Source organism: Panthera tigris, chromosome D4 (genome assembly GCF_018350195.1).
Source record: "Panthera tigris isolate Pti1 chromosome D4, P.tigris_Pti1_mat1.1, whole genome shotgun sequence".
In the NCBI taxonomy this organism is placed as follows: Eukaryota; Metazoa; Chordata; class Mammalia; order Carnivora; family Felidae; genus Panthera; species Panthera tigris.
The window spans coordinates 85276575-85298814 of NC_056672.1; the positions used below are offsets into that span (position 1 = coordinate 85276575).

The 22240-nt window shown below is 45.4% G+C and overlaps 1 protein-coding gene across 3 annotated transcripts in view; it reads left to right on the forward strand.

The window, feature by feature from the left end:
* Nucleotides 1-22240, forward strand: part of GARNL3 (GTPase activating Rap/RanGAP domain like 3) — a 149304-nt gene that overhangs the window by 62932 nt on the left and 64132 nt on the right. For all 3 annotated transcript variants that reach the window (XM_042965070.1, XM_042965071.1, XM_007094420.3), the window contains exons 4-6: nucleotides 3269-3343; nucleotides 17398-17497; nucleotides 19053-19171. In XM_042965070.1, coding sequence (XP_042821004.1) covers nucleotides 3269-3343; nucleotides 17398-17497; nucleotides 19053-19171 — 294 coding nt within the window. The remainder of the gene's footprint in view (nucleotides 1-3268; nucleotides 3344-17397; nucleotides 17498-19052; nucleotides 19172-22240) is intronic.

Genomic DNA, 22240 nt, shown 5'->3' on the forward strand with positions numbered 1-22240 from the left:
CTCTGGTGAGAAGGAGCAGTGTGGACAGAAGTGAGATCGTGGGACAGTCACAGATGCAGTTTGCCAAAATCGCCCAGCTACGGTGTGCAGACTGGGTCGGAGAGAAGCAAGGGTGCCTGGGTGCATCAACCTGCTAGGAGGCGGTTGCAGTCATCTGGGGGAAAGATGACAGCGACTTGGGTGCGGATGCCGGTGGTAGAGACGGGAAAGGCGAGAGAGTTAACCAGGTCAGCCTGAGGCCCGAGTTCAGTGCCTGTGGGTTTCGGGATCGTAAGTTCAGAGGGAGCCAGATTCCTTCCAGCCATCAGATCATTGAACATGTTCTTCCTTTCTGCTTCTTGAACCTTTGAAGCAAGACAAGCAATAACCTTCTTGTTCTGATCTCAGCACAGGAAAGGGCATTATTGCCTGTGCCCGTCAGTGTGTGGAATATAGTGGTAGACATTCTGTATTTGTTATATGAGTGAATGAGTGAATCAGTGAAAGACTGTCAGCTCTTCTCCCGAGCCTTTGAATTCTGGTTGTTACCAGCTCCAGCAAGGACTGTGTCTACCAACCTCTAATTCAGGGGAGTGCTCATCCTCCTGTCTCTTTATACACCTGTGTCAGACGTAATTAATTGACTGCAGCTCTCTTTCCTCTCCAGATGCGACCTCAGAACACTTCTCCCAAAGCCCTTGAGGCAGCCTACACCAAGAACACTTGACTTGAAACCTGTTTGCTGTGGCCTAAATTTTAATATTTTAACAGACCATGAGTAGAAGCTCATAGGCAAAGAAGAAATTGACACTGAATCCTCTATACTTCCCCCTGTGAAAATGGCAGTGATGCCAGGAGAACTACGTTCATCTTGCCCTTATACTTTAGAATCGGCCTCTCTAAACTAGGCAGCAGCCTACCAGACCTCACTTTTGACATTCACTGCAGAGTACGGGGGTCCCCAGGGCTACTCTCAGGTTCAATCATTTGCCAGAAGGAGACTCACAGAGTCTAGGTAAGGCTGTTAAACTCGTTTATGGTTTATTACAGCAAAAGGTTACAGATTAGGATCAGCCAAGGGAACAGGCACGCGGGACAGAATCCAGGAGGGTTCCACATGCAGCTTCCTGGTGTCCTCTCCCAGTGGGGTCACGGACAGCATTAACTCCTCCTGGCAAGGACATGTGGCAGTACATGCACCAGGGAGGCTCACCTGAGCCTTGGTGTCCAGAGGTAGATCTCATACCGTGTAACCCAAAGCCCCCACCACAACTCATGTTCTTCTCCTGTACAGCTCAAAGTCCCAGGTAAATAGACACTCCTGCAGAACATTTCCAGGGCTCAGAGATCACCTCTCCGAAGCCGAGGCCAAAGGCCACACTTCTGTTGGGCAGGGTTAAGTTCTTTTTTTTTAATGTTTATTTTTGAGAGAGAGAGTGTGTGCGCAACTGAGTAGGGGAGGGGCAGAGAGAGGGAGACAGATCCAAAGCAGGCTCCACGCTGTCAGCATAGAGCCCGCTGCGGGGCTTGAACCCACGGACTGTGAGATCATGACCTGAGCCGAAGTCAGACACTTAACCGACTGAGCCACCCAGGTGCCCCAGGCAGGGATAAATTCTATACCACAAAGTCTCTGTGGCTCATCTTCAGTTTACCGACCATGGAATAATCTGATGCCATAAATAGCTAAACATACATATAAAAATCCTTTCATTTATTTTTAGAAATGGTTTTGCAGGATAAAGAATAGGTTTAAAACCTGCGCCTTTTCGTGGACTTTCCATGGTGGACGGTTAGGTAAGGATAATGGGTTTCTGAAGTCTGTCTGCCTGTGTTCACATCCCCAGGCCTACCACGTACTAACCAGTATGTGACTACAACTGGTTATTTTATTTACCTTTCTCTGCCTCAGTTTCCTCATTGGTAAATGAGAACAGTGATGGTACCCACCTGTTTTGCTGTTTTGAGAGTTAAATGAGACAATGCATGTGAAGGTCAGAAGAGTACAGGGTGTGGATAAACGCTCAATAAAAAATAGATACCGTTGGGGCGCCTGGGTGGCTCAGTCGGTTGAGTGTCCGACTTCGGCCCAGGTCATGATCTCGCGGTCTGTGAGTTTGAGCCCCGCGTCGGGCTCTGTGCTTGACAGCTCGGAGCCTGGAGCCTGCTTCGGAGTCTGTGTCTCCCCCTCTCTCTTCCCCTCCCCCACTCATGCTCTGTCTCTCTCTCTGTCAAAAATAAACATTTTTTAAAAATTTAAAAAATAGATACTGTTATTTTTATAGTTATCGTGGAAAAGATTTATAAGCCTTTTGCAAATCGTTGTCCTTGGGAAGTTTTCCCCTGATTTTCTTCCATTTCCACACCTTCATGTCTCTCAACACGAGCAAAACTACGAACTAACAATCTTTCTTAAGAAATTGTGTATGAGTCTTGAGTTAGGTAAGAAGTGTCCCCCACCCCTGCCAGGGCAAGCACTTTCTAATGAGTCTGGGAAATGGAAATTTTTGCCACATCTTTGCTACAAATTGTGGACAGATTTAAAGTTAAAAAAAAAAAAATGTCATTTTCCCAAGTTGCTACTGAGAAATCTAGGCGTTTTGGGAGAAAATAAATGAAATCTTGAATCAGTAATTTTAGGACTGATGCACCAACGCCCGATCTCACTCATGTCACCCTACCGGTGAGCTTCTTGAAGACGGCCTGTTTGCAAGCATCATGTTGCCAGAGCTCACATTGAGCCCGCCTGCCTGGGAAGGGGCTAATTGGCCTTGTGGAGACTGTTTAAAACTGAGGCCAAGAGCTTTCTGTGATGTTAGTAGAGGCTTGAGTTCATGCCAGCCATTAATTGTTTTTTAGGCTTTCCTGTGAAGACGGCCGAACTTGAGACTTGGCTTTCAGTTTTGCCATCTGTGAGCTGCACTTGTCCACATGTGATGTGTATTAAGGTTGTTTTTCCAGGGGGCATTACTTTAATATTTGTTCAGTTTTGGCATATGTCCACGTTTAGATTTTATTTAAATGTTCACGTTTAGATTTGATGCTCTTGTTTCCCTCCTCTTGTGGGTTGTAGGGGGCAGGGAGTCCTCACTCTTCAGCTTCCTAAAGACTGTGGGGGCCGACTGTGTGAGGGCTTGGCTGACAGAGCTTCAGAAAAACCGTTCTCTTCTAGGCTGGGCCCTCCAGCTCTCGTAGGATTTGGCTTACTTATAGGACGGACACAGACGGACAGAAGGGGCTTTCCACATGGTGACCCAGCTACCTAACTGAGAGCTCTCTTGTCTCCTAGCTTATTTCTAGTGACGCCGATGGAGCCATCCAAAGGGCTGGAAGATTCAGAGTGGAAAATGGCTCTTCAGATGAGGTAAGGAAGCCCCGTCCCCCTGTATTGTCACTAAGCACGTGATTATAGCCCCAGGAGCTAAGCCATGGCTGTAGCACCTGCGATACAGCAGTGAGGTGTTTGTGATGCTCGTTACCACAGAACACTTGCCTCAGTGCAGCCTAGGAAGAGCTAAATGGAGCTCTTTAGAGCTTCACTTGAAGCAGACATGAAGGGAAAAATGCCATTATTCTTTGTATGAACGGTGCTGGTAATAGGGTGATGCAGACCCTTTAGAAGATCTTTAATAGGGCCACCTGGGTGGCTCAGTCGGTTGAGCGTCCGACTCCAGCTCAGGTCATGATCTCATGGTTCACGAATTGGAGCCCTGCTTCAGATCCTGTGTGCCCCCCCTCGCTGCCCCTCTCTCGCTTGCACTCTCTCAAAAATAAACATTTAAAAAAAAAAAAAAAGAAAAAGATCTATAATAAAGCCAGGAAGACATAAAGGTAGTCTGCCAGCAGTGGAACCGAAGAAGAATTCACAGCCATGACACCTTTTGTGTTTGGCCCCAGAATCCCAGCTCTTCCCCTTGGCCAAGCTAGTCAGCTTGGCTGTGCCGCGGGAGCAACACAGGGCTCGGGAGAGAGAGGCAAGAGTTACTGCAGTTACCACATGTTGTCTTTATCCCAAGAAGACACCAGGGCAGGGTGCCTGTCCACCGTCCCTGGGCCCAAGCCCTCTTTCTGGGGTCTCCTGGTCTTCCTTGCTGCTGGCTGCAGGGATGCACCTTCCTGGTCTTTCTTCAGACTTCCACTTCCCACTCTACTCTTTGAGGTCTGCCTTCCAGAACTACACACAGAGTCTGGTGTAATCCCCCATTTTCCTTCTCTGCTCCCTCTCTGAGAGACAGGCCGTCAGAGTGCTTTAGCAGCCCCTAGCCCAGCTTTGGAGTCAGACAAGCCTGGGTTCAAGTTATACCTCCCCTACCTTCTAGCAGTATGTCCCTGAGCAAGTGACCCAGCCTTTCCGAGCCTCGGTTTCTTCATCTATAAAATGTAAGTGTCTCAGGATTATTGAAAAGAATAAGTGAGCCAAGCTGATAAGGCTGTTGGAACTGTGCCCGCCATCTAGTACGCACTCAATAAGCGGTAGCTGTAAGAGTGATCGTGGTTGTGGTTGTTAACACGATCGCCGCTGTCTTGCCAGCCTTGCTTTCCTGACCACCTCCTTAATCAGATTCTTGGTGAAAGGCTGTGGATTTAACTTGAAAGGCCACAGCATTCGGGAGATTCTCTCTCATCTCAGCTGTGGCCTTAACTTCACATACCCAGACATGGTATCCTCGCCATTGCTCCGTGAGGCATGAGGAGGCCATCCCGTCTTAGGCCAGACCTCTGAATAGGCGCCCACGTACTCCTTTTCCAAAATGATGTCAGCTGACCCACGCAGAGGAAGGAACTCCCAGGGGAATTTGCTTCTGAAGCTTGGAAACAGCCCTCCCCAAATGGCCCAGCTCCTGAAATAAGACAGTCTTATTACCGCAGACTCGGGCAGCCAACTGTGTCCCAGGAGCTAAGCCAGAAGCAGAGACACTTAAGTCTTCATTTTCCAGTGCTCACAAAGCTAGCAGCCACCGTGCTGAGTTTCTAGTTTGAAAACCTAAGTACCAAGAGACCCCAGAGGTTTTTGTGCCTCAAGACATCCTCGTGCTACCAAAAGTTTTGCAGAACGTTAGCCCAGCCTCGACTGAGCAAGCTGCACTGGACTTTCCCCACCCCACGTAAGCACCACTCTGCCCCCTGCCGGAACCGACGTCTAGAGGAAATCCACTCTTCCAAAGAAAGACATAAATGTGGTCCTAGGCTCACGAAACGCTCCGCACCTGGCTGAGTCCTCTGGCCATGCCTCTGGACCGGAGGGATTAGAAATCGCCTCCGGAGGCTCTGGAGTCAGACCGCCTGGGTTCAAATGGTGAGTCCACAACTCACGAGCAGCGTGACTGTGGGCAGTTCACTTAACATCTTTGGAACCATTTGGTGGAGTTATTGATTTCACAAATCACTGTGGTCTGTTGTGTTCAAAACACAGTCCTGTCTCAGATTGCTTCTCTGGGAAATATGATATCAGGGCTCAAACACTGTTTTGAGTTTTGTTTCTACCTGAACCACTGAGCATGAGCGCTGAGTTGGAGCGCTGCGCCTGTGTTTTGTATTGATGGTCTTTAGTTAAAAGCCTCCGGCCAGTGTAATGTACACTCTGATAAAAGACCTTAGTGCCACATGAGACTCAGGGGAAAAAAAAAAAAAAGCTGGCTTGCTCTAAGTTAGTTAAAGCCTTCAGTGCACTAGAAGGGACGATACATGGAGCTTGCTTAATATTTTTCAAACACACAAAGAAACAAATTGCAAAGTAATTTCATTATTGGGCTGTTTCTCCTTTTATTGAATTTTAAGAGCTGTTTATACCATACGGATCCTAGACCTTTATCAGACATGCGATTCGCAAAAATCCTCCCCCATTCCGCAGACTGTGTTTTCACTTTCTTGACTGTGTTTTTTGAAGCGCAGAAGTTTTTAAATTTAATGTCTCGTCCATCTATTTTTTTTCTTTTTGTTGCTTGTGCTTTTCGTATCATTTCAAAGAAACATTGTCTAGTTCAAGGTGGCTCAGTCACTTCCTTTTTTCTTTAAGTTTTTATTTGTTTATCTTGTGGGAGAAAGAGCGCGAGAGCGTGAGCAGGGGAGGGGCAGACAAAGAGAGGGAGACCGAGAATCCCAAACAAGCTCCATGCTGTCAGCACCCAGAGCCCGACTCAGGGCTTGATCTCATGAACCGTAAGATCATGGCCTGAGCCGAAATCTAGATTCGGACCCTTAACCAACTGAGCCACCCAGGCGCCCCGGCTCAGTCGCTTCTTAGACTTACCGTTCCGTTGAAGATAATGTCGAATTTGCCTTGATTTCTTTACACATCATCAGTACACTGATTTTACCATCTGTGACGGAGAACTGCAGTATGTGAAGCCGGCCTGTGCCCGTGGTGTGGTAGTGTCCTGTGTTTCTCTGTGCGCGCAGCCGCCTAGTGATGTGCCGGTGTTGTTCTAGAAAATGAATTTTCAGGACTAATAGGAGACCTAGGCTGAGCTGCCTTTTGGTAGGCAATGTTACCTTGCGATTCAAAATAAGAAATATATATTTGGTCTTTGGCCCACTTCCTGACGCAGAGCTGCCCAAACGCTTGAGTGTCCTAAGTGAGAGGGTGATAAAGGTAGCTTTTGTCACATTAATGAAGTGACTATAGGAAAGCCCCTAGGGATGGAGGCCTGGCTACTAGAGAAATTTGCCACCCACTTGCAGGGGGTAGAGCTTTTCATCCCACCCCTGACTCCCAACCTCCAAGGAGAAGAGAAGTGCTGAAGACTGAGTTCAGTTGCCAACGGCCAATGATTTAATCAATCCCAGTTCAATCGGTGATTTAATCGATCAGTGAAGTCTCCATAAAAACCCAAAGGACGGGGTTCAGAGAACTTCTGGGTGGGGAACACGGGAGATGTGGGGAGAGTGGCAGGCCCAGAGGGCATCCCCATACCTCATCCTATGAGTCTTTTCTGTCTGGCTGTTCCTGAGTTACATCCTCTTATAATAAATCTAGTTAGTAGTTAAGCCAACAATCTAGTGAGTAAAATGTTTCTCTTGAGTCCTGTTAGCCGCTCTAGCAAATTAATCGAACACAGGAGGGGGTCATTGGAACCTCCAATCTGTAGCCAGTTGGTCAGAAGGACAAATGACAACCTGGTCTTGAGATAGACATCTGTGGCAGAAGGAAGGCGGTCTGGTGGGACGGAGCCCTTCACCTGTGGGATCCGAGGCTGTCTCCAGGGAGATGGTGTCAGAATGGAGTGGGGTTTCAGAACACCCAGCTGGTGTCGGAGAAATGCTTGGTGATGTGGGAAAAAACAAATTTGAGCCGATGTCAGAATCGGAGTGAGGGTTTGCATTTTCTTTTGCCAGACACCGTAAACTAAATTCCCAGCTTGAGACTTCCCAAACCACCCCAGTGATGCAGAACGGAGCTGAAAGTTTACGTGAAGCCTGGCTTGTGGACACAACACCTCAGAGGCGCTCCCCGTCTGGCTCTGCTCCTCACTGTGGCAACCTGCCCTCTAGTCTTTGGGGTAGAGGGGTCTCTTCTGATTCACGTTTTCCTTCGATGTGTAACCCTTTGGGGCCCTAGCATCATGTGGGCTGGGTCTCCTATTAGACTTCCCTGCTTCAGCAGGTCTGGGGTTTTGATTCTTTGCCCCAAGTTTAGTTTTGCTAGGATTGACACATATCCTCAAGCTAAAAAGATATCCATGGTCCTCTTACCTCTCTCGCTTCCCTCTTGCCTGTTTGGCCTGGTAATTCCTGACTATCTTGCGAGCACTCCAGGGCTTTTAAGGAGATGTTTTTAATATTTTTCTAGTAGTTTTAGTTTTTTCAGTGGGAGCATGGGCTGAATGACCTAGCCCATCATTACCCAAAACCCAAGCTGTATCAGGAGTGCCTTTCACGCAGCATGTCAAGTCATTCCACCTTCATTCTTTGGATCATTTCTCGGTGCCGGACAGCCAGTGCACTGGCCACTCGGGAGTAAGACTGCGGACGTCCCTGCCCTGGTGGCCTCTCAGACTGGCAGGGGGAGCAGTCAAAACAGCAAGTAACACAGACACAATAAGAGGATAGCAAATTTTGGTAAGTACCGTGGGGAAAACATTGAGGGGGCTTGGTGCAAAGTAAGAGGAAAAGCCCTACCCAGATAGGATGGGTCCCAGGGATGTCACAGTGAGGCCGAGCAGTGTTTCTGAGACCACTGATGGCAAAGGACCCACTTTTTTATTTCCAATCGGTCGTAGAACTCAGTGTGGCCCTCCTATGTGTGACCAGTATACAGCACCCCGTTGGTATAGCTCCCCACCAAATTTTCTAACACCCAGATAGGTCTGGATTCTATTTAAAGAAATGAATCCACTGAACATGACTTCGGTGTCACAGGAACCTCAAGTTGCTTGTAAGTGTTCCTAGATGCTTGCTCTCCATGGCTGTACACTTGGCCCTGGACTGATAAGAAGTTTGCAGATCAGCACCCATCCGTCAACTATTCCTTAGAGTTCATCTAGGCCAGGCCCGCACCCTGCGTGAGTCACGAGTCCCTGCAGCAGCTTCACCACAGGGAGCTCATCGGCCCCTGCTTGAATCCACCTGCTAGAAAGGGAAACTGCTTCCTCCTCCATCAGTTGCTTTCTGCTGGACACCAGCTGAGTGTCCTACAATTCAGTTCAATTCTGACGCTACCCAGAGTTAGCGCCACAAGACTGCCCTCACTTCAGACACCAGGTGCAAGTATCAGGTCCCCGGTCACCCACACTTCTGTCCCACTTGGCTGCAAAGTCGGAGGTTCTCACAACCCCCCGCCCCCCAGGTCCAATAATTTACTAAAACGACTCAGAATTTCAGAAAGCACTTTCCTTACTATCACCAGTTTATTGCAAACGGTGCGACTTAGGAGCCTCCAAATGGGAGAGATGCACCGGGCACGGACCTTCCACGCTCCTGCCGGGAGGACCATCCTCCCAGCACCTTGGAAGATCCCCGGACCCCATCACGAAGGGGTTCCAGCACGTAAGCGTAATGATCAAATCATTGGGCCAACGATTAAGTCGTTCTGCAGCCCCACCCCTCCCACAGGCTTCACCTTGGGGCTGAAAGCTACAAGCTTCTTTTTTTTTTTTTTTGAAAGCTACAAGCTTCTGATCAAAGCTTGGTCTTTTCCAACAGCCAGGCCCATCCTACAGCTCTGCAGACACCCAGCAAGTGTCACCTCCTTACCACAAAAGAAACTCCTGCTACCCTCGTCGCTCAGGAAATTCCAAGGGTTCTTTTTATGGGATGGTATTGATCGTCTGTATTTTCCACTCAGCACTTCTATTTACATCTTCTGTAGCCCACAGTGTACGGCTTAGCCCTCTTCAGCATGATAGGCCCTCAGGCATTCCAGGACATCTGCTGCTTTTCTCCTAAGACGTGGACTCCGTTTCACTTATCGCCAGACTCACTGCTGCTCCTTGGCCACCGGAGAGGTTGTTTAGTGTCAAGTTGAGGGGCTCAGAACTGATTTCGGGGCTCCAGGTGCACCCCCCACAGCCACAGGGTGGAGCACACTCGTCCCCTTCTGTCCTTTGCACGCTCTCTTTGTCTGAAGCCTCATTAAGAACCTTCCATTAGGCTACCCCTCACCTCAGTCTTTCTCACGTGCGCTCTTACTGGGCTGTGAGGTGGCGTCACGGTATGTGTAGTGTGTAGACCGTTTTGGGAGTCAGGCAAACTTGGGTTCCCGCCTCAGCTCCGTCACTCGCCAGTTTACGACCCAACTTCTCCAAGACTCGGTTTCCTGGTGGGTAAAATGAGCACCAATCCGTGCTTTGCAGCACCTGGCCTCCCCCGTCCTGTACTCATGCAGTTTGAACTTGTCCCCAAATAGGGTTTTGCATTGTCCATACTGGATTTAATCTCATCAGCGTGTCTCATAACTGCTTATTGTCAAGAGGTTTTTTTGACATCTTGATTCTGTCACCTGTCCTATTAGCTAACGCCCTGAGAAGCTTTAAAATACCTTCCAGTGTGCTGCTTCTGCCATCTGCGTGCTCGTTCAGATTATTAATTAAAATGAGTGTGACCCCTGGGTGGATCCCTGGAGACCTCCCTTACGGCTCACTTGTACATATCAATTAGTCTATTGTGGAACAGAGGGACAGTCTTTGAGCTCTTCATAAATCTCCCTTCCCTCACGTGGGAGGATTCTCTTACACACTGTTGGGGTATATGTAAACAAGTACAGTCTTTTGGGAGGACAATTAGCAATAATTAAAAATGTGTGTACCATTTGGCCAGCAGTGCTGCTAGGAGGTGTATTATAGCATTATTTAAAATAGAAAAAAAAAAACACCTGGAAACAACTTGCATTTCCATCAGTAGAGGAATAATTACATAAATTATGATACATTTATACAGTGTAATGCTTAGTAGCTGTTAGAAAGAATGAAGCTTTGGTGCATACCATAGCAAAATGTTCACGATAGGATTAGTCCTAAAAGCAAATTCCGGAATGATTAGTTTATCATCCCATTTCCTTAAAAGCAAACCACAAAGAAAGATAAATATGTCTGTCAATATGCAAGAGAGTCTCCAAAAGGACACAGAAGAATTTAACAGCAATTGCCTCTGGAGAAGGGAAACGGCAGGTCAGGAAAGAAGTCGGAAAACCTAAACTTTCCACGTCAAGCCCTTTTATGCTGTTTACATATTTTGCACATCTCTACTCAACAGTAGTGTTTAATTTTTTAAAAAATCCATATAGTCAAAAAGAACAAGGTCGATCTGAATGTACTGGCATAGAAATATTTCTAAGATATTTTCTTTAGTGGGAAAAAAATAAGCCTCAGTGTAATAGCTACACGACCATCCCATTTATGAAAAGAAATTGTGTGTGTATGCATATACATGTGTGTTATGAATGTATGTGCATATATGCACGTGGATGCGGACGTGTGACGTGTGCACGTACGTACATAGTAAACACACCTTTATGAATGCATACAAAGGTCTGGGACTATCCATACCAACCTGGTAGAATGGTTAATAGAGGGAAAGGCTGTGTACCAGGGCGTGGAAGATGGGGAAGAGAAAGGGATGTTAATTTATGTGTGGATTCAGTTTTTTCAACCAGCTTACATTTCCATTTGCAATTCCAAAGATTTTAGTGTATTTTTTTTAAAGACCATATTCTTTACTGCCAGTGTTCCCTCTGCTATTTAAACCTAGAAACTGAAATAAATGCATCCACTCACTAACTGAACTTCACTCTGGAAAAAAACTATGAAAACTCCCAGGCATTATATAAAACGAGGGGTCTCGTCTGTAGTCCATGTTGTGTGGCTTTCCTGCTTCAAGTCAACCATGAGCGAATAGTCAGATAAAATGAGGGTGTTATATGTGGATTCTGATTACATTCTCCTCAAAATATCCTGGCCAGATTCATTCAATTTCTCTCCTTCTCATCCCGCAAGTATAAACGAGGTGAAGAAAAAGACCATGAAGGTCAACAAAGAGGTTTTGTGGGCCTTGGAATTCAATGCAGGGATGATTCAGGATTTCTTAGTCTCAGGACTCATTTAACACTCTTGGCATGTTCAGGCACATCTGTAGCGTAGAAGAATTTGAGTTTATGTATTACTCTTCATAATGCCTTTTAGCAAACCTTTATCTCAAAGGGCATAACATAATAAGAGCCTGGGTGGCTCAGTAGGTTGAGTGTCCAACTCTCGATATTGGCTAGGGTCATGATCTCCCAGTCATGGGATCGAGCCCCACTTAGGGCTCTGTGGTGAGTGTGGAGCCTGGTTGGGATTCTCTCTCTCCCTCTACCCCTCCCCCATGAACATGCACACTCTCTCTCTCTCTCTCTCAAAATAAACATTTAACCAATAAATTAATTAAATAAACAAACAATGGGTTAAGTGTGGGCATCTGCAGTGTTAAGCTTTAGTTATCTGGCAATTTAGCCCATTAGAATATTTCCTCTGGGGGCGCCTGCGTGGCTCAGTCTGCCGAGCGTCCGACTTCGGCTCGGGTCATGATCTCGTGGTTTGTGAGTTCAAGCCCCGTGTCGGGCTCTGTGCTGACGGCTCAGAGCCTGGAGCCTGCTTCAGATTCTGTGTTTCCCTCTCTGTCTGCCCCTTCCCTGCTCACGCTCTGTCCCTCCCTCTCTCTCAAAAATAAACAAACATAAAAAAAAAAATTTTAATAAAAATTAAAAAAAGAATATTTCCTCTGAACTTGCTTGTTGACGTCAAATAAAGTGTTCCTGGTGTCATTGTCACCTTAAATGTTGCAAACAAAGTTTCTGTATCTCTGAAATCCTCTGTGCAGTAGGTCATCCTTAAAAGAGTTAGGGTTTGTTGCAATATGAAAGCCACAGTTAGGCACTTCTGCACCCACTCCAGAACTGCTAAAATGAAAATGACATGCTAAGAGCTGGTCAGAAGATGTGGAGAAGCTAGAACTCTCCCCGTCTTACCAGTAGTGTAAATTGGCACATCCCCTTTGGAAGTTTGGCAACATCTACTAAAACTGAACATTTGTCTCCCCTGATCCCCGGATGTATACCTAACAGCAGTGAGCGCTTATGTCCAGCAAAAGACAGACACAAGAATGTTGATGTGACTTTATTCTTAATGACCCCAAATTGGAAACAGTCCGTATGTCCATCAACTGAATGGTGAATACATACGCTGTGGCGTTCATATGGGGGACTGCTACATGGCAACAGGAGAGAATGAACTGTTCCTACATCCCCAACATGGATGAATGTCATAGACTCGATGCTGAAGAACAGAGCCTGACGCAAACAAATACACATGATCTGATTTCATTTCTGTGAGGTTCAAGAGAGAGTAAAATGAATTGTGGTGACAAAAGTCAGGATAATGGTTACCTTTCAGAGTATGATTGGGTATTGAGTGGGGAAAGTGAGTGAAGGAGCCTTCTGGGGTACTGACAATATTTTCTGTCTTGATCCAGGGAATGGTCACAAGGGCATATACGTATTTTAAATATCATTTATGATTCACTCAAGATTTGTGCCCTTTATACTGTCCACTTCTGTTACTTATCATCAGAAATCGGAACTCATTTTTAGAGTCGTTCTGGGGTCTTTGGACAGAGGTGCTTCTTTGTTTTGTTTCTTTGCTTAGTATCCTTTCTTTTGTCAGTTCTTGTGTGTATTCTTGTCTTTACACCTCATTATATGTGATTTTTAACAAGGGACAGGAAGTGTCTTGCCCTGCGAGACTCACAACTTTTTTGGTGTTGGGTTCTCCTCCCCCAATTTTAGTTAAGGATTCAGTGAAGTCAAAAGTAGGTAACTTTTTTTTTAATTCTTTTAATGTTTGTTTATTCTTGAGAGAGAGAGAGGGAGAGAGAGAGACAGAGACAGTGCACGAGCAGGGAAGGGGCAGAGAGAGGGAGACACAGAAGCCCAAGCAGGCTCCAGGCTCTGAGCTGTCAGCACAGAGCCCCATGCAGGGCTCGAACCACAAACCATGAGATCATGACCTGAGTGAAGTCGGACTCTCAAGTGACTGAGCCACCCAGGCATCCTAAGTAGGTAACTTTTTGATCATTAAAAAAAAAAAGCCCTCATAGGGGCACCTGGGTGGCTCAGTCAATTGAGCGTCCACCTTCAGCTTGGGTCATGGCCTCGAAGTTCACGGGTTCACTGCTGTCAGCGAGGAACCGCTACAGATCCGCTGTCTCCCTCTCTCTCTGCCCCTCCCCTGCATGTGCGCCCACATGCGCTCTCTCTCAAAAATAAACATCAAAAAAAAAACAAAAACCCTCATGATTGGCACTTGTTACGCAATAGAGATACAGTCCATGCCACTGGCCAGAGTCCCGTCTGTCACTCTGAGCTTCCCTTCCAAGGGGCTGTGTGTTGTCTATTGTTATTCCGTTCTGTGGCGGCCAGTGTTCAGACCTCTGGGAGGGGAGAAGACAGACTCGGGGCTTTAGAAGATCTGGAGTTTGGGGGTCATTTTCTATGTCCATTAACCCCCTTGGCAGTCTGTGAGGCCTGCAGGCCCCTTCTCAGAATATTTTTGGACGCGTAAAACAAAACACATGAGATCACAAAGGAAAACAGTTGTGCTGAAGTACTTCTAGGAATGATTTTTTTTTTTAATATGAGGCAGTAATATATGTGGTTTTTTATCAATACGTTAAATAACGAGGCCAGCAGCAGGTCTTGCAACTACTGTAATTTTGAACCATGAAAATTGCAAACAGTATTCAAGATGTCTGCAGTTCCTGTAATGAGTTCTAAAAATATCTGTGACCTTTTTTTTTTTTTTTTGCATACATTTGTAATTGAAAGAAACGCTATGCTTTCATTAGAAGGTAGGAAAAGAAAGATTTTTGTTTGTTTCACCCAAGTTCACGGCCTTCCCTGGATTCTTTGAGAACCCCTGGCATAGAGCCTTGCTTCTCAAGATTCAGTGTTCCTCAGAATCACCTGGGATGCTTGTGAAATTGCAAATTCCAGGGCCCCGCCCACAGAGATCCTGAGGAGGAGGTAGAATGGGCCCACGGGTGACATTTAACAAATCTAGAAGCACAGAGCTAAGATCTGGGCGCTGTGCCGTGCAAGTCTGAGAAGCTCGAGAGGCCTAATTGGCCTGCCTCCCTCAGAGTCTCCCCTCCAGGCTCTGCTGATGGTGTCCAAGGCCTTGGGACAGTGGCACCCACCACAGTGGCATCTGACTGGCTAAGGCCAGCTGCCTTAGCTGGACCCCACCTGTGTCTGGTCAGCTGATGCCTGAGGCTGGCTGGTGGACCCCAGAGTCAGACCACAGCCGCATGCTGCCCAGAGGCATCGTGGACTGTGGACTGGCACTGCCGGTGGTTGATTATTATAAAGTGAACACTGTTGACAATGAATCATCCAGACATTCTACTGGGAACAAAATCCAATTATGGCTCTTCTTGAGTCACACCAAAAGGTCAAGACTGAGAGGCAACAACATCTTGAACAGGTGATCAACACTAACATCACCAATGAGGAACAGCCATCTATCTGTTCTGGAAATAGGATAAGCTGAGGACAGGCTCCACTTATGTAGCATTCTGACCAGCTATGCGTAACCCGGACCTCATTGTGGGGAAGCATCAGACAAACCCAGAAGGATTAATTCTTGCTTTTTTATAAAGAATTGGGGAGGTTGTGCTGTATTGTTGAAAAAAATGTCAGTGTGGTAAAAGACAGAGTCTCTGGAAATGTTCCAGATGAAGGGAGTCTGAAGAGACACAACTAAATCACCCTGAACTCAAGAGGAAAAATGCTTTAAATGACATTTTTTAGTCAATTGACAAAATTGGAATACAGATGGTGGACGAAAGTATTGTTATCAATGTTAAATTTACAAAAGTTGGTAAAGTTATAGTGTGGTTATGTAAGAAGATAGCTCTATTCTTGGGAAGTACACACTGAAGCATTAGGGATAAAGGGATGCATTAGCATAAAGGGATATTTATGCATCTTAGCCTTAAATGTTCAGAAAAAAATTTGTGTGTGTGTGTGTGGGGGGGGAGAGAGTAGTGAACAAATGAATAAATGGGATAAAATATTAACAGCTAAATCTGATTAAGGGTATAGACATGTCCTTTGCAGTCTTATTCTTGCAACATTTATGTAAGCTCAAAATTATTGCCAAATTAAAAAAATATGTACGTGTGTATGTATGTATGTATATATATATATATATATATATATATATATTTACATGTAAATATATATTAAATATATATATTTATATATAAATGTAAATTAGTAGCTGATTTATTTTAATTCAAGAAAATTCAATAAAAGCACAGTAATGCTAAGCATTAACCTCCTTTTTTACTCCTTGAGTAAAAGGGCAAAACATAAAAAAGAACCCAGACGATGACATAATGGTTAAAATTTTTAAAAAGAAAAAAAAAAACTTCCCAAATGGGCACTGACTGTGGTTTCAGCTCCACTGCCTATGAACTCCACAACCTCAGGCAGCATAGCTGAAGTCTCCAGGCCTCAATTTCTGCGTCTGAAAGTAGGAGATAAAATAAAATCGATGTCATAAAGTTGGCGGAGATGCTATGGAGATAATGCGCAGAAAGTGCTTGGCCTGGTCCTTGGCCCTTAAAGCTCTCTCAATGAGTGTCAGTGTTTCCAGAGCATGAGCAAGACAAAGAGAGTCCTAATTCACTTTATAGAGTAATATAACCCTGGGACACCTGGGTGGCTCAGTTGGTTGAGCATCTGACCTTGGCTCAGGTCATGATCTCACAGCTTGTGGGTTCGAGCCCCGCGTCGGGCTCTGTGCTGACAGCTCTGAGCCTGGAGCCTGCTTTGGATTCTGTGTCTCCATTTCTCTCTGCGCCTCCCCTGCTCATGCTGTGTCTCTCTGTCTCTCTCTCTCAAAAATAAACATTAAAAAAGTAATATATAATCCCTGAAGCATGATCGAAATACATACAGAAAAGAAACTGTAACCCCATCTCACTAACAAATATGACACATAATTCATTTTTTCTAATCCAGCAATGTATCAAAAGGATACTGTATACCATGACCTAGTAGGACGTATTCCAGAAATCTAAGAGCCATTCAGCATCAGAAGAGCCAGTAGCATAATTCATTACATTACTATGATTTTTCCCCAATTCAAGCTATCCTGTCAGCAGCTGCCAAAAAAAACTTGCAGTAAAATTCGATATTCATTCCTAACAGTGGCCCCTTTGTAAGCTCACAATTGAAGGAAACCCCTTCAACATGCTAAAGCAAGTGACCACAAGTACCTAGTAAATCATAAGAGACGTGTTGGAATCAGAAAATTACGTTCCAACAGTCTGCTGTATACACATGGCACAATGTACATGTCAGTGGAGTTTCAAACCGCATTTTCAGTATGATTGTGTTTTGGGAAGAAAAATACATATGCACGCATGTGTAAGAAACAATGAGTGGGGACCCTGCCAAATCATAGTGATTATCTTTGGGGAGAGGGTTCAGATGACTCATTATGTGTATCCATATTTCGCCCACTAATTGTGTTATTTCATGGCAAATTTTTAAAATTCTACCAAAAACATTCTTACTTGAATAAGAGGCTGCAGAGATGCATTCCAGGTGAAAGGTGCCTGTTACAGGGGTACCAAACAGAAGGGCATGCCTCTAGGGGGCACCAACTGCCAAATATTTGGAGCTTCGAACCAGAAAGCTGTACTCAAGTTGGAAATAGCCGAACCCATCACTCGGTTCTTTTTCCTATGCCCCAGGGACCTTTCGAATGCTTCTGTGACGTGGATGGGTTGTCTTTTCTAATGAATGAGGATATGTGGTTACAGTCCTGTGTGTCTGCTTTTGACAGTGACTTTTCTGGTTCTTTGGCCGCTGATTCATTGCCAGCTTCTTGTTTACTTTCTGAATAAGCCTCTTAATGACACAATTTTGTTCATTTACAGAATGCAACTGCCCTGCCAGGTACGTGGCGAAGAACAGATGTGCACTTAGAAAACCCAGAATACCACACCAGATGGTATTTCAAGTATTTTTTAGGACAAGGTAACTATGCCATTATGGTGGTTGGGAAGAAAGGATATTCAAAATGAAAAATAATGTCAGTGTAATTTATTCTGGTGCCCTAAAAGTATGAAACTAACCAGTTTAGGGACACTGATGTCAGGCTAGTAGTAAGCTTCTTTTTTTTTTTTTTTTTTTTTTTTTTTTTTTGTAGATTTGAAGATTCAATTCCAATCTCAGCCCTAGGGTTATTTATATATAAACATATATTTTCATCCCTTGGGAGTTAAAGGGAGTTAGATCTTCTAAATGGCAATTTGAATTTGCAGGGTGGACAACAACTTTAGACCTAACCAAGGCACGTGCCAAGTACTATCCTATACCAAGTGCTGTAAACAGGTCTATAGCGGATTTTGAATACTTAGTTTAAGGCAACGAGGGAAAGAAATGATTCCCTGAGCTCCAGGGTCAATATAGAACAGAGAGGCATTGTCCTGTAGGCTCTGGTAACAGGTATTTGTTTATCACCTACCACATTCCAGGCAATTATACTGGTCAAGGCAGTCATCATCCCTACCCTCATGGAGACTCTAAAATGGGTCTGAGTCCTGGTTCTGCCATTCTTAACCACAGGACCTGACACTGGGCACTCTCCATGTCTCCGAGATTTAATTTTCTTCTGTGCAAAGTGGAGGGATTACTAATACATACCTAGTAGGTTAGAACAGGAGTTTCAGTGAGATACGCTGGAGAAACGCTAAGCCCTGCTCCTGGCACACAGCAAGAGCTCAGTCATTAATAGCGATGTAGATTTAAAGTGAAGGGCTCAAGTGAACATACGTGGGAAGGCAGAAAATGGAAATGGAAGAATAATCACTGTTGCAGGATTAGAGAGGAGCCAGATAAACTGCTTATCAGGCTAAAGCATGTGTTTCTAGAAGATGTGATGCTTGGACTATAAAATGAGAGTGATCAGGTGCAAAGGATGTCTTTTTAAAAGTCTGATACTGTTTTATTCTAAGAAGTTTGCTTGCTGTAGACAAGGCATATTTCTTTATAAAGAAAGAAGTCAGTGGGAAAGTTGTCATCTTCCCAAATGCTTGAAAGCGTAGTGCCCAGAGCAGTGGGGACTTTAGAGAAAACCGGTGCCATCAGTTCAGATGCCAAGAAACTCAGAGGTAAGGCAGGCTCCAGAGCTGGTGGATTCAGAGGCTCAGTGGTGTCATCGAGGCCGGCCCTCCTCAGGGTCGCAAGGCGGTTGCAGCAATTCCAGGCATCACTTCTAGACACCACCATGTCCAGAGCAAGGAGAAGGCCATCTTCAGGAGTGAAGAAGCCTTTCCAGAAACCCCTTGACCCATTTCTCCTCCCGTCTCATTGGCTGGTATTGGTCACTTGTTCGTTTCTGAACATTTCCGAACCGATCACTGCCAAGGTTGAATCGGAGCGCGCGATCAGTATGGCACGATCAGAATCTTTTCCGAGCTGGGTTTAGGATTCTTGCTCCCTGCTCATGTGGGAAGGAAAAGTTGTCTACTCCCACCGGGGCCTGAAAGAATCAGTTGTATGTTCACTGTTCTAAAACTCTCTCCTGCAGTTCATCAGAATTACATTGGAAATGATGCAGAGAAGAGCCCTTTCTTCTTGTCCGTGACCCTTTCCGACCAAAACCATCAGCGCGTCCCTCAATACCGTGCAATTCTTTGGAGGAAAACAGTAAGTACCTGGCTTGCCCCTGGAGCATCCCCCTTGCTCCAGAGTTTTATTAGTGTCCTTGTCAGAATGGTTCTGGTGAGTCTTTTTCTACGTGGTTCTCTGAGTTTGGATATTCAGGATTATACTCTTGAGCAGTGGGGCCTTCAGACTCTGGGTTCAACCACAAATTCTCCCCGACAAGCCACTAACTGGGCATGTCCCTTCCCCTCCGTCTCTGGCCTGTGGAACACAGAACTGTATTTTACAGAGCATTAACCTTAGCTGTTACTAAGACTGAAACTGACCAACCGGTTCACCTTCAACTAAAAGAAACAAAATTTATTGGAAGAATATAATACTGTTACCTGGTACAGCCCATGGGGTGCTCCTGTTTCCATGGGTCATTCAGTCAAGCACTGAGTCAGCTGCGCTTCTAGAAGTTTTTTGAGGCTTAGCCCCTTTCATCAGTTTCCTGAGGTAGAAAAATAACTCAAGACTTAACAAGTACTCCCTGCCCAGGGTGGGTTCTGAGTGGACTGAAGGCAAGTCCCTTCAACTCAGGAATGCAGGCCTCTCTTTAGCTCAGGAAAATTCTCTTAGGTTCATTATTGCTGCTTTTTCTTTTCTGAATTCTTTTTCTGGGAATTCTTATGGTTGGTCTCTGTCTTTCACCTTTAACTTAAAAAAATTCATCATTTTTTTCCCTCGGACTTTTTTTCTTCCTTTGCTTCTCAGAGAATTTTTCATAGGCATTATGGACACTAGAAAGAGCAAAGGATTTGGAGCTAAGCAAACCAGAGTCCAATTACAGCAGTAGCAAATTCATTCATGTCAATTTGAGAAAATTGCTGATGCTCTCCATTTTCTTCTTTGTAAACTGGGGAAAGTTCTGGGCTGTGGCTCAAAGGGTGCTGAGGACTATATTAAGTGAGCTGTTATTTGAAAATCCACATCTATGCAACGTCCCAAATCATCAGATCTTAAATTGCTTAGATACCTGAAGGATAGAACATTTTACTCTCGAATGGGTGAATACAGTGTATAATTAAGAAGCAACGAGATAACCACACTCAGAAAATGTTAGTCCTGTTATGTGGTGGTCTCACTTTATGGGTGCATTTGTTGAAAGCTATTACTTAATCATTGCACACTGATGTTCACCTCAGCAATACAGTATCTCAGAAATTGCCACGTAGATCTTTTGGGGAAGGAAATAATACAGGAACTTAAAGAAACAGTAATTTTTTGTATACACACGCTTAAAAAAGTAGTGGTTTCTTTATACACACTCTTTAAAAAACAGTAACTTTTTTATACACACACATACATCAACACATTTGCACGCGTGCGTACACATACAGCAACTTCAAAAAGCCCAGAAAGAATTTCTAGGAACCATTACAGAGTTAAGTTGTAATTAGGAACTTTTTGCGATGATTAAAAATAGTCACAGTTAACAATAAAATCTAACATTTATCGAGCTCTTACTGTATGCCACATATACTAAATCTTCCCAATGCATTATCTTAATTGGTGAAATTGTGGTTTAGGGGGGTTAAATGCCATGGCCGAGGTCACATGCCAGAAGGTGGCAAGGCCAGGCAGAACCCAGGACTGCCTGCTGAGCTGGCAGTGCCGTATGTAATCAATTCTCCATGTAATTCTTTTGACTCGCGCTGTCCCTTTCACTGGGCTCTGATCTCCATGAGAGCAGAGGACATATAACTGCTTTGTTCTCACCCAGCCCTGTTTCTGGCACATAGAAGTAGCTCGAGAAGTATTTACTGAACGAATCAACGAATGACACCAAAGTCCAACCTAACCTGTGTGCTGTGCCGCCTCTGTTTATATAAATGCCCATGTTATGTTTCAGAAAGTTTTCTCTTTTTAGGCAGATTGAAGGTAAAAATCTAATGTAAAGCCGAGTCAGCTCTTACTCCTGAATGATTTCCTGCGGAAAATTTTGGCTCTCCCCTCTCTCCCCGTGCTGCTGAAACTGGGCTCGGTCTCACCATCATCATAGCTGTACTGAAGCAGAGTTTATGCACCGGTGTTGGCAGATAATGTTGAGGGGCACCTGGGTGGCTCAGTCAGTTGAGTGTCCAACTCTTGATTTTGGCTCAGGTCATGATTTTACAGCCGTGGGATTAAGCCCCCATCCGCCCTGGGCATGGAGCCTGCTTGGGATTCTCTCTCTCCCTCTCTCTGCCCCTCCCTCACTCGTGTTCTCTCTTGCTCTGAAAAATAAATGAATAGACATTTAACATAAATAAATAAATATTCTCTTTGGATGACTCTGCCTCTTTTGGAGAAATAGTCTCTCTGATTTCCTCTCTCCCTGCTCCTCTTGAAGTTGATATCTGGGTGCCCGGGGAGAGGGTTTAGGAGACCTCACAGTGGCGGGAGAAGAGGACTGTGGGTTCACGTGGGGCTTTCTGTGCTCTCTTGTCGAGTGGCTGATCCGGTCTCTGAACTAGCAACCGCATATGTAACTGGTCCCCTCTGGGCTTTTTGGTGTCACTGGAATGCACCTGTCACCGGAATCCGTGGTCCTAGTCATTTGCCCCTTGCGGTGATGACACCGCACACTGTGAGCTCCGTGACCTGATCCCAGGTCTCTGCTAGCGCTGAGCCTCTCAGGTCTGTCCCTGTCACCGGCACCTCCCCTGCTAGCCACAGGGCAGGTGGGCTGAGGCAGGAGCACCGCTCCAGGCTTATGTTTCTAATCTTGCTGACCCTCCATGCTTGAAGCTGCTGAGTCACTGCCCCTCATCGTGTTCAAACAGGTTCTACGCAGACTTCGATTCCTAAGGAAGGCCGTGCCTGGGAAGTGAACCTCCAGTCCACATGTTCTGAGGTGTCTCCAGGGCTCACCTTGATCTATTTGCAGCGTCCCTGCACCCGCTTCGAGGCCTGCCCTCGGAATGGCAGAATCAAGGGCCCCGGCATCTAACACCTTGGCTTTTCCTATCTTCCTTCTTCCTTCCTTCCACCAACACAAGGAAGGATAGTTTTGCCCTTTGGCCGCCTTTCTGGAATGGATTCTCTTAGTGTCTTGCCTTCTTCCTTCAGGCAGTAAGAGCCACTCCA